At 42.1% G+C, this 12,374-nt stretch overlaps 1 protein-coding gene across 7 annotated transcripts in view; it reads left to right on the plus strand.

Annotated features, from left to right (window-relative positions):
• Positions 1 to 12,374, plus strand: part of LOC139401784 (nck-associated protein 1) — a 57,637-nt gene that overhangs the window by 37,197 nt on the left and 8,066 nt on the right. For all 7 annotated transcript variants that reach the window (XM_071145791.1, XM_071145775.1, XM_071145760.1 and 4 more), the window contains 7 exons: positions 149 to 281; positions 2,839 to 2,958; positions 4,288 to 4,427; positions 5,234 to 5,365; positions 9,031 to 9,249; positions 9,662 to 9,792; positions 10,053 to 10,150. In XM_071145791.1, coding sequence (XP_071001892.1) covers positions 149 to 281; positions 2,839 to 2,958; positions 4,288 to 4,427; positions 5,234 to 5,365; positions 9,031 to 9,249; positions 9,662 to 9,792; positions 10,053 to 10,150 — 973 coding nt within the window. The remainder of the gene's footprint in view (positions 1 to 148; positions 282 to 2,838; positions 2,959 to 4,287; positions 4,428 to 5,233; positions 5,366 to 9,030; positions 9,250 to 9,661; positions 9,793 to 10,052; positions 10,151 to 12,374) is intronic.

The raw sequence follows: 12,374 nt of genomic DNA on the forward strand, positions 1-12,374 counted from the left end.
ATATATGATGAAGTTGGCAGCTCATGCTCTTTCCTCTCCCCCTTTCTTTCTTCCCTATTTACTCTCTCTCTCTTCTAATATCTTTCCTTTCTCTCTCTCTCCTTTGTTCTCTCTCTCTCCTTTCCTCTCTCTCTCTCGCCTCTGATAGCTTTTACAGTCGTGCGTTTGAGAAGATGTTCCAGCAGTGTTTGGAGCTGCCCTCCCAGTCTCGTCACTCCATCTCCTTCCCTCTGCTCTGTACCCACTTCATGAGCTGCACTCATGAGCTCTGTCCTGAGGAGGTGAGTGAAGTGTCGCATTGAGATATGATGTAACGACCGTATCACAAAACATCACAGTAAGCATCACTAAGGTCTGGCTGGTCACTCTGGGATCTAGTCATTTAGGAAACAATCTTATTTTCAACCTAAATAACTAATATATTTAATTGATCAGATCGGCCTTGCAAAATAAGTTTTCAAAATTCTTTCCTAGTTGAATGTCAAAAGGTACTCAAGGGTCTTTCCTACTTAAATAATGGGTAAATTAATACATAAAATACATGTTTATTAAATGAACCCAGACATGTTTGTGTATTATACTTGCAATGTAAAGATTTAAAATGTTTTGTATGTATACTAATAAGTTTGACTTGATCTCTTTCCAAGAGCTGGAATCTTAGGTTAAGCTCCTGGTGCAGTAGCAACCTATTCAATTTGGAGTTTCATCTCATGCAGTAGTTTTCTAGCACTTATGGAGACTGCTAGTCTCAGAGAAGCAGGCCATTTCACAGGATGCCTCACACACTGAATAATGTCAGTGTTGCACCTGGGGATTGGAGGGAGGGAGGAGGGAGGCTGCATGTGTGTAGGTCTCCATCAGCTCCGTCTCAGTGCTGCTAGGGCCCATGGTGCATCCCAAATAGAACACTGTTCCCGAAACAGTGCACTACTTTTGAACACATGGGTACTGGTCAAAAGTATTGCACTACATGGGGAATAGGGTGCCATTTGTGACATAACCTGTGTTTCCTTCCATGCTGTTAGGGCATGTGACCAGAGCAGCAGGATGGAGTCAACAGAGAATCAGGAAAGTCACAGCAAATTTTTGTGGGTTGTGGAATGTCGCAGAACGAAGCGTCCAGAGCTGTGGTCAATGTACCCAGATGTGTACCGAGAAGCAGAGGGCTGAAAAGCATGATTTATTAAATCTGTAATTGAACCATACACTGGTGCATCTACTAGCTACTCTCAGGGGGAATGTGAAAGCCCTCAGCACACACAAGCTCCACAACAGATTTCTGTTTCCCTCTCTTTTGAAATACACCGGGCACATATCATGAAGTGTTTGTTCCTAACAAACATGTAGCCTTCTAATATCCATTTAGTTTGGTAAATAAGACATATTTTCACTCCTAATTGGTTGAAAAACGGTACTGAAATAGGCGGCACAATAAGTGGCACAATAGGCGTTCTCATGTGGCCGAGCAAAGTGGTCAAGGGAGAGCCTTTTGCTTAAGAGCTGTCTGAGTGCACTTAGAGAAATAAAAGAGATTTATTGAGACATAGAAGGCTTGGATTTCACTTATTCAAACACAAAACTCCCTTTCTCAGCATGTCTTCAAAATGTTCCTCTTCCTATGTCCATTCCGCACAGCTTTGGACAGCTGCAAAAGTTATTTATGTTGGAAAAGCTCTAAATGTTTCCAAGAATATTTCCATCTTGCACAGAAAACTTTTTACAGCAGTTTATAGTAACAGTAAAAGGCCTGCATCTCAAATGGCACCCTATTCCCTATATAGTGCATTACGTTTCACGAGATCCCTATGGGCCCTGGTCAAACGTAGTTCACTATATAGGGAATAGGGTGCCATTTGGAACAAAACTAAGATCACGGAACTTCAGTCAAAGGTCAGTCTTAGCATCAGATAGACTTTTCTCGCAACTTAGAGGGTGTATGCACTGTTTGACCAGAGTTGTGTGTGGGGACTGTGTGTGACCAGTTTTAGTGTGTCAGTGTATACTGTTTGGTCAGTGGGGAATGTTACGGGTTGGCTACCTATGAATGACAGGTTCACTCAGACCATCTCTTCCTACAAACAGCAGGTTCTAGATCTGTTTGGCAATGACATCTACTGATGGAATTAGATCTGGGACCAGGCTAACAAACAGCCATTCACCAAACCATCTACTGCACAACCACCAGCCAATCTCCTATATACACTACATGACCAAAAGTATGTGGACCATTATTCCTCCTCCACCAAACGTTAAGGTTTGCACTATGCATTCAGGCAGGTAGTGTTCTCCTGGCATCCACCAAATCCAGATTTGTCCGTTGGACTGCCAGATGGTGAAGCGGGATTCCTCACAGCAGAGAACACGTTTCCACTGCTCCAGAGTCCAATGGTGGTGAGCTTTATACCACTCCAGCTACCGCTTGGCATTGCGCATGGTGATCTTAGGCTTGTGTGTGGCTGCTTGGCCATGGAAACCCATTTCATGAAGCTCCCAACGAGCAGTTCTTGTGCTGACGTTACTTCCAGAGGCAGTTTGGAACTGTAGTGAGTGTTGACCAGGGCAGCTCTAGCAGGGCAGAAATCAGACAGACTGACTTGTTGGAAAGGAGGCATCCTATGACGGTGCCACATTGAAAGTCACTGAGCTCTTCAGTAAGGCCATTATCCTGCCAATCTTTGTCTTTGGAGATTGCATGGTTGTGTACTTGATTTTATACACCTGTCAGCAACGGGTGTGGCTGAAATAGCCAAATGTACCAATTTGAAGGGGTGTCCACATACTTTTGTATATATAGTGTAGCTTTCCCCAAGATAACAACATTTTCTTCCCTTCCTACAGAGGCACCACATAGGCGACCGAAGCCTGTCCCTGTGCAACATGTTTCTGGATGAAATGGCTAAACAGGCCCGCAACCTCATCACAGACATCTGCACCGAGCAATGCACGCTCAGCGACCAGGTGAGGTTCTGTTGTCATGGTGATTAATCACAGTCCATGCTAAGTAGTGATAAATGCTTTTTGAAGTCGGTTCGGTTTTGGTTCGATTATTTCAAAAATAATCAAGATTTTTGATGTCATTAAACATTTTTTGTAAACATTTAATGCACTACAGTATGTATTATGAGTGTTAAATGCTGTAATAACACAGAATACAACAATGAATAAAAGTCCCATGATGGTAGTGACTGCCCATTACTGCTTATCACTTATTAACCATAATTTATTCACATTACTTTACTTTAATAAAATATAAACGTTTTTGTCATCTCTATAAAGCTGCTGCCTATGCTGTGATAAAATCAACATTTTAGTAGTTCTTCAATGTAAAATAAGGCATACTTTTATGCCTGCTGAATCAATCACTTCTTAGATCATGTATTTTCAGGTAAAAATGCCTCTCGAAGTATTATTTATTTTCAGGTAAAAATGCCTCTCGAAGTATCATGTATTTTCAGGTAAAAATGCCTCTCGAAGTATCATGTATCATGTATTTTTAGGTCAAAATACCGTTCAAAGTATCTTCTATTTTCAGGTCAAAATACCTCTTGAAGTATCATGTATTTTCAGGTAAAAATACCTCTCGAGGCAACTGGTCTCTGTGTAGCGCATTCTTCTGGTCTCTTACGTAGCGGGTGTAAAAGAAACACAGACTGGACAAGTCGGCGCGCAATTGATTATGGTCAAGCTAATTATCACATTTTCTGCCCTAAATTATGTAGAACATTGGCTTGTTGGAAACTACAACTTCCTACTACATCGCACCGTTCATGTATAATCTGATTTATCTCTAGAGAAAATGCAGCGCAATGTGCACATTCAGCTCACAGAAAAAAACTAAACTAAATGGAATTCAAATAATTTAACCAATGTTGTTCAGTTAGTTGTTTTAAATACCTTTCGGTTAATCACTCAGCACTAATGCTAAGCAACCAGGTGAGTGCATGTTGTCATGGTGATGAATTAATCAGGGGTTTGGAGCGAGGGGTCTGGGTCTGCTCTCATAACCGCTTGTGTCATTCCATAACCATCTAATTTATTATAATTTCTGAAGGGCCGTTTCCCAAACACAGTTTAGGCCTAGTGATTTAGGCTTACAGTGAGTGCATAACTTGTTGATTCATATGTTGGAACTGAACCTATCCACTAGCCATTTAAGTTTTTCAACTGTAGGCTAATATAGCCTAAATTGTGCACGTTCCAACTAAGTGCTTTCGAAATATAATTTGTCACTTCATTCCTTATTGGTCTGTGGGTGTTAAAGGGGTTTTCCTGTTGCTCCTGTTGTAGCTGCTGCCAAAACATTGTGCCAAAACCATCAGTCAGGCGGTGAACAAGAAGTCAAAGAAGCAGATGGGGAAGAAAGGCGAGCCTGAGAGAGAGAAGCCTGGAGTAGAGAGCATGAGGAAAAACAGGCTGCTGGTCACCAAGTAAGTAGTGTATACTCTGTAGGGTCCCTCAGTAAGGTTAGGGACTCTTTCCCAATGTGTCTTTACTCGATTCGTCCTCTCCTCTTTCTCAAAACAAATTGGAGAACGTCCACGGGGATGGAACCTTGGATATTCTCCTCCAATTCCGAGGAATAAAGGAAAGACAAATTTGGAAAGCGGCCTGAAACACAGAGACCTGGCCACTTCCTCCCCCACTTCTGCACTCCATGACCTCCTCTCCACTTTCAGATGTTTTCAACAGTACACTATTAATCGATGGTTTTGCAAGTCATGGTCTACATGCGTCCAAAATGGCATCCTATTCCCTACATTGTGCACTAGTATGGGCCCTGGTCAAACTTTATTTCCCACTGTGTTTGAATAATAGCATGCTAAAATATATTTCCACCACTTGCCCTCTTGCTTATTATACTACGCTACTCCTAATTCTCGACTCTACTCCTAATTCTCGACTCTACTCCTAATTCTCGACTCTACTCCTAATTCTCGACTCTACTCCTAGCTTCCAGTAAGATACATAGAAACAGACCACCAGCAGGGCTAGTATATATATATATATGTGTGTGTGTGTATATATATATAGATAGATAGATAGATAGATAGATAGATAGATAGATAGATAGATAGATTCAGGTCTGAGCCAAAAAAGGGGGGTGTAAAAACAACAGTAGCTGTGGTGCTGAAGGAATTTAATCCATCTGCTCTGTCACAGATTTCCCCTTTAATCTGAACGAAATGAGGTTTTAATGCCTAACTGATGTGTGTGTGTGTGTGTGTGTTCTTAGCCTGGATAAGCTTCACACGGCGTTGTCCGAGCTGTGTTTCTCCATCAACTACGTACCCAACATGGTGATATGGGAACACACTTTCACTCCTAGGGAGTACCTCACCTCACACCTGGAGATACGCTTCACCAAGTGAGTACACATATGTGCTTGCAGACACACACACACGGACACGAACACACAAACACACTCAGGGTGTCCACTCTTTTATTACAATACCAGTCTTCACAGGAGGCTATGGGTGAATTCCTGCAGATAGTCTGACTGCTCTCTCTCTGTTTCCACTGTGTTGTAACGTTAGCTGGTCAGTTATGAAACTTGCTTCTCCTCCCCCAAACACCAATCCATTGATTATCTCCTGCAGAAAGGCATTGAGGCTTAGTTTATTGTTATAAATCAAGGAACATTGTGATCCATTTGTAGATATTACACTAAACAAAAATATAAACTCAACATGTAAAGTGTTGGTCCCATGTTTCATAAGGTGAAATAAAAAGTCCCAAAAATGTTCCATTAAAAAAAGCTCATTTCTCTTACATTTTGTGCACAAATTTGTTTACATCCCTGTTAGTGAGCAGTTCTCGTTTGCCAAGATAATCCATCCATCTGACAGGTGTGGCATATCAATAAGCTGATTCAACAGCATGATCATTACAAAGATACAAGGACAATAAAAGGTCACTCTAAAAATGTGCAGTTTTGTCACACAACACAATGCCACAGATGTCTGAAGGAGCGTGCAATTGGCATGCTGACTTAAGGAATGTCCACCAGAGTGGTGGCGGTGGGGTTATGGTATGGGCAGGCATAAGCTACGGACAATGAACACAATAGCATTTTATCAATTGTAATTTGAATACACAGAGATACCGTGACGAGATCCTGAGGCCCATTGTCGTGTCATTCAGCCACCATCATCTCATGTTTCAGCATGCCAATGCACGGCCCCTTGTCGCAAGGATCTGTACACAATTCCTGGAAGCAGAAAATGTCCCAGTTCTTCCATGGCCTGCATACTCACCAGATATGTCATCCATTGAGCATGTTTGGGATGCTCTGGATTGACATGTATGACAGCATGTTCCAGTTCCCGCCAATATCCAGCAACTTTGCACAGCTATTGAAGATGAGTGGGACAACATTTCACTGTCCACAATCAACAGCCTGATCAACTCTATGCAAAGGAGATGTCGCGCTGCATGAGGCAAATGGTGGTCACACCAGATACTGACTAGTTTTCTAATCTATGCCAATACCTTTTTTAAGGTATCTGTGACCAACAGACAGATGCATATCTGTATTCCCAGTCATGTGAAATCCATAGATTAGGCCTAATTTATTTATTTCAATTGACTGATTTGAACTGTAACTCAGTAAAATCTTTGAAATTGCTGCAAGTTGCATTTATATTTTTGTTCAGTATAATTACAATCCCAAGGCAGAGTTTAACAAAAAACCTCTCAGGGGTTTATGATTTTATCTGTGTGATTTATTGGTCCAGCAGACATGTTTTCTGGGATCAGAGTGATTTTTGACGCGCGTCCAGAATTGGGCCTGACCGGTCCAATGAAATAAACATTGTGCTGGAGAGGAACAGGTATTTTCCTCTGTGGGAGTTAGGGTTGTGACGTATGTGCTTTGGCTGGCCCCTCTGTGTGTGTGTGTGTGTGTGTGTGTGTGTGTGTGTGTGTGTGTGTGTGTGTGTGTGTGTGTGTGTGTGACGTTGGCTAACCCCTCTCCCCTGGGCCGTGAACTTCTCCCGTGCTTCCCAGATATGAGAGCCTATTACCATTAACACACAACGGCACGCTCACACATACAAAGGCATTCACTGGGCCTATTACCATGCACATAAACACACACCCTATTACCGCCACTTACCACTACGCCCTGCTCTGCTCCTTAAGGTCAGCGCAGGATAAAAGTTTTACTGCCCTTATGTTCCCAGTTCCCAGCACACTTCAGACAGATGAGAAAAAATGCTAATAACTAAATGTTCCTAATGATCGATCAGGCGCCATAGTTTTTAAACCCTGCCATGTTTGATCCGATCTGCCTGCTCCACACCTTCAGCTGCGCAACCAAGTTATCTACGTAGAAATATGGAAAAGTTAGGGATTGGGGAAAACAATACAGCCATTGTTGAACATTGTTGAAGACTCGCCCAAACTCCCTGGAGTCCATGTAACTAACAGGCACCATTTTCTGATGTAAAAAGTACTTTATAAATACATTATATTGACTGATTGATCCCTATATGCCTAACCTTAACCTTTGGATCTGCCGGTTAAATATCTACTTCCAGGACAATATGAACGCCCTCTCAGCCTCTGTCAGTGAATTGCAAAGAATTGGTCATCATGCTCTAGATCAGCAAACACGTTTGGTCTTCGCCAAAAGGCATGTGGGAGACTCCCCAAACTTAAGGAAAATGCTATATCTGGCACAAACCCAACACCTCTCATCACCCCGAGACCACCACAGTGAAGCATGGTGTTGGCCGCATCATGCTGTGGGGATGTTTTTCAATGGCAGTGACTGGGCGGCGCTACATACAGGGAAATTCTTGAGGGAAATCTGTTTCAGTCTTCCAGAGATTTGAGACTGGGACAGATCCTAGTCGATCGCCAAACACCTCTGTAAAAAACACAACGATAAGCGAATTATACTGTTGGAGGTAGGTGCACCTGATTCAGCTGCCCTGCGCACTGGGTAGGCAACGTGTTCCCATTTTGTACCTTGAGACATGAAAATGGTTCAAACTGCCTTCCCGGCGGGCCTGGGGGGAGCAAATCAAGTGCACTATAGGCCTACCACTGGCCATTCAGATGGCTCAGATTACCGTGTCTGCAGTAATGTTGCAGGCACAAAAGAAAGCTACAGCAAAGTTAATACAATGAGATTTCAAAATGTTTAAAACCATGACCAGAGAGAGACTGTCAACTAATACAGCAAAGAGATGCTGTTTTTATGAGTGAGTTCATGTTTAAGTTCTTAGTCAGCACTATCAACACTTTCTATTTAACTCTTTTATAAACCTAAAACATAAAATGCACGTTCTCCCTACTTCCTCTCACGTTACAACCAGCACTGCAGCTGCAATGAATGAGTAGGAAAGTGTATCTATAGGCTTGCGTTGTTATTATTATTAGCAGCTTGGGCAAATTTTTATATCAAGGAATATTTCAATTTCTCTGGTCATAGGAGTAACAACATTCATTTGTGCATGAGGCAGAAATAATGCGTTGTGACTCGAGTTTCACCATCAGCTGAAAGACTGCGTCCCTTTTTGGTTAGTGTCAGTGGAGGAAAGGGACAGCAGAAGGACGTTGAGAGGCGGACCATCAGTCTGCTGTTCTCTCCCTCCGCTAAGACTGACCAGCAGATGCAGGCACCATCAGCCCAGTAAAATAAAAAAGCTAATGATTTAAATGTATGCTCACTCAGCTGTGCCTCACAAGTAATACAACAACTGATCTATTACCAGCCTACCTCAAATGTAGATTTCTTTTTTTTGTCTGAGAAGAACAACAATGCATTGGCAGAGCAATTCAAGCAAAGCCAATATGGGGTGATAAGGTTTTGGGCCTATAACCTACTGCACAAATCTCATCAACCCCGTTTTTAATAGGGTAATGTTGCTGCATAGGCTTACGTTTTTAAGTCATGTATAATAAAAAAATTACGGTAGATCTTGGCTTGCATTTTGACTCAGAAAGTGATCTTGCCTTAAAAACCGTTGGTGACCACTGCTCTAGATTGATTGACAGATTGATCCTGTTTCATTCCATCTCTAGGTCTATCGTGGGGATGACCATGTATAACCAAGCGACCCAGGAGATAGCCAAACCGTCTGAGCTGCTGACCAGTGTCAGGGCTTACATGACTGTGCTCCAGAGCATAGAGAACTATGTTCAGATAGATATCACCAGGGTGTTCAACAACGTGCTGCTGCAGCAGACACAACATCTGGACAGTCACGGAGAACCAACCATCACTAGCCTCTACACCAACTGGTGAGTCCTAACCCCTTAACTTCTTAACCCTAACCTCCTAACCACCTAACCTTAACCTCCTAACCCCAACCAACCAACCAATCACTTGCCTCTTCACCAACTGGAATACATTCACAAAACAATATGAATTTCCACTTTCTGTCTGTTTGAGAATAACAGCTCTGAGCCTTGATTCAAACCAACGCAGGTAAATGTCCTGTGCACTGCGATTGAGTTTGAATGGTGACTTCTGCTTGAGCCGACATCTGCGATGAACGTGGTCTCTGTGAACATCTGAGAAATTGCCTTTAAAAGTCTATCGCAGTACGCAGGTTGTTCATCTGGGTTGGTCTGAATACCAGCCTTGATCATGCCTTCTATTCCATCAGATAACCACCAACATGACAAGCCATACATTCTCTCTGTACTACAGGTATCTGGAGACTTTACTGCGCCAAGTTAGCAACGGACACATAGCTTACTTCCCAGCCATGAAGGCTTTTGTCAACCTACCTACGGAGAACGAGCTCACCTTCAATGCAGAGGAATACTCTGATATCTCAGGTAAGTTATGCTGTCCTTTTAGACACCAATAGACTCATGGTACTGAGAGTATGAGTAATGATTTACTACTTAGAATATTTAAACTGTGTTTATAGCCATAGCAACATTCAAGCCAACAAAAAGTAGACAGTAGATGACAGAACATTTCCATGACCTTGTGTTGGATGGGTTGGATTAAAGTAGACCACCAGGTCATTCATGGACGTATTGGGCAATAAAGTCATCTTATTCCTATTTTCTTCTTCTTCTCTTCTTTTCAGAGATGCGGTCCCTGTCGGAGCTGCTGGGGCCCTATGGGATGAAGTTCCTCAGTGAGAGCCTCATGTGGCACATCTCCTCCCAGGTGGCCGAGCTCAAGGTGACAGAGGGTCACAGAGATCAAGGGTTAATGGTAGAGGTCATCCAGGGTTAACCCAGGTCAGGCTGGGTCATGTTCATTAGGGCACCTCGTAGCAAAATATGAAATACATTTAGCATTTCTTATTGCACACTTCCAGAAAGTCTGTCCCCTGTTTTGGACAGGTTTGTTCCTTTTGGTGCCTAAAGAACACAGGTTTCTCTCTTCTATAATTCTTAGTGTGTATCCGAAATGCGACCCTATCCCCTATATCAGGGGTATTAAACTCTTACCCTACGAAGTTCAGAGCCTGCTGGTTTTATGTTCTACCTGATAAGTAATTGCACCCACCTGGTGTCCCAGGTCTAAATCAGTCCCTGATTAGAGGGGAACAATGAAAAAATGCAGTGGAACTGACTTTGGGGTCCAGAGTTGAGTTTGAGAGCCCTATATATTGCACATCTTTTGACCTGGGTCCTATGGTGGTCTCCTATGGGATCTGGTCAAAAGTAGTGAACTATATAGGGAATAGGGTGCTATTTCAGATGAAGCCTTGGCAGTATGAGTCATTAGAGGTTAGAGGGTCTTTCCAGAAGCAGAGTTTTCCCCTGGAAACAGACCCACAGCAGAACAGAGGCAGTGTGGGTTACTGGTATCCTCTAACTGCTAAGTGACTGACACTTGACTAACTGACTGACACTAAATTAATTTGTGTTGTGAAAGCAGCTAGCCAGACTAATACATCTAAATTAGCACCAAAATCAGTCCTAATAGATCTACACTACCATTCAAAAGTTTGGGGTCACTTAGAAATTTCCATGTTTTTGTCCATTTAAAATAACATCAAATTGATCAGAAATACAATGTAGACATAGTTAATGTTGTAAATGATAATTGTAGCTGGAAATTGCTGATTTTTAATGGAATATCTACAGTGAGGCAAAAAAGTATTTAGTCAGCCACCAATTGTGCAAGTTCCCCCAATTAAAAAGGTGAGAGAGGCCTGTAATTTTCATCATAGGTACACTTCAACTATGACAGACAAAATGAGAAAAAAAATCACATTGTAGGATTTTTAATGAATTTATTTGCAAATTATGGTGGAAAATAAGTATTTGGTCACCTATAAACAAGAAATATTTCTGGCTCTCACAGACCTGTAACTTCTTCTTTAAGAGGATCCTCTGTCCTCCACTCGTTACCTGTATTAATGGCACCTGTTGGTCTCTCTCATCTTTTTAAGTGGGAGAACTTGCACAATTGGTGGCTGACTAAATACTTTTTTGCCCCACTGTACATAGGCGTACAGAGGCCCATTATCAGCATCCATCACTCCTGTGTTCCAATGGTACGTTATGTTAGCTACTCCAAATTTAGCATTTTAAAAGGCTAATTGATCATTAGAAAACCCTTTTGCAATTATGTTACCACAGCTAAAAACTTTTGTGCTGATTAAAGAAGCAATACAACTGGCCTTCTTTAGAGTAGTTGAATATCTGGGGCATCAGCATTTGTGGGTTCAATTACAGGCTCAAAATGGCTAGAAACAAGTAACTTTCTTCTGACACTCATCAGTCTATTCTTGTTCTGAGAAATGAAGGCTATTCCATGCGAGAAATTCCAAAGAAACTGAAGATCTCGTACAACGCTGTGTACTACTCCCTTCACAGAACAGTGCAAACTGGCTCTAACTAGACTAGAAAGAGGAGTGGGAGGCCCCGGTGCACAACTGAGCAAGAGGACAAGTACATTAGAGTGTCTAGTTTGAGAAACGGAATCCTCACAAGTCCTCAACTGGCAGCTTCATTAAATAGTACCCGCAAAACACCAGTCTCAACGTCAACAGTGAAGAGGTGACTCCGGATGCTGGCCTTCTAGACAGAGTTCGTGTCCAGTGTCTGTGTTCTTTTACCCATCTTAATCTTTTATTTTTATTGGCCAGTCTGAGATATGGCTTTTTCTTTGCAATTCTGCCTAGAAGGCCAGCATCCTGAAGTCGCCTCTTCACTGTTGACTTTGAGACTGGTGTTTTGTGGGTACTATTTAATTTTATTGCAGCAGGCTGACAAGATATTATGACCTTTTTTTCAAACGGTTCTTTAGATTATAATATAATTGGTATTTTACTCTAGAGCACACATTAGTGTTGGAACGTAGCGCTGGCACATATTTATTATTCTCTAACATGCAAACTTTTCCCTTCCCTTCTGAAAGCAATTTGTGAAAATAAAATATGTTTGTGTCT

Source organism: Oncorhynchus clarkii, chromosome 3 (genome assembly GCF_045791955.1).
Source record: "Oncorhynchus clarkii lewisi isolate Uvic-CL-2024 chromosome 3, UVic_Ocla_1.0, whole genome shotgun sequence".
Classification (NCBI taxonomy): domain Eukaryota; kingdom Metazoa; phylum Chordata; class Actinopteri; order Salmoniformes; family Salmonidae; genus Oncorhynchus; species Oncorhynchus clarkii.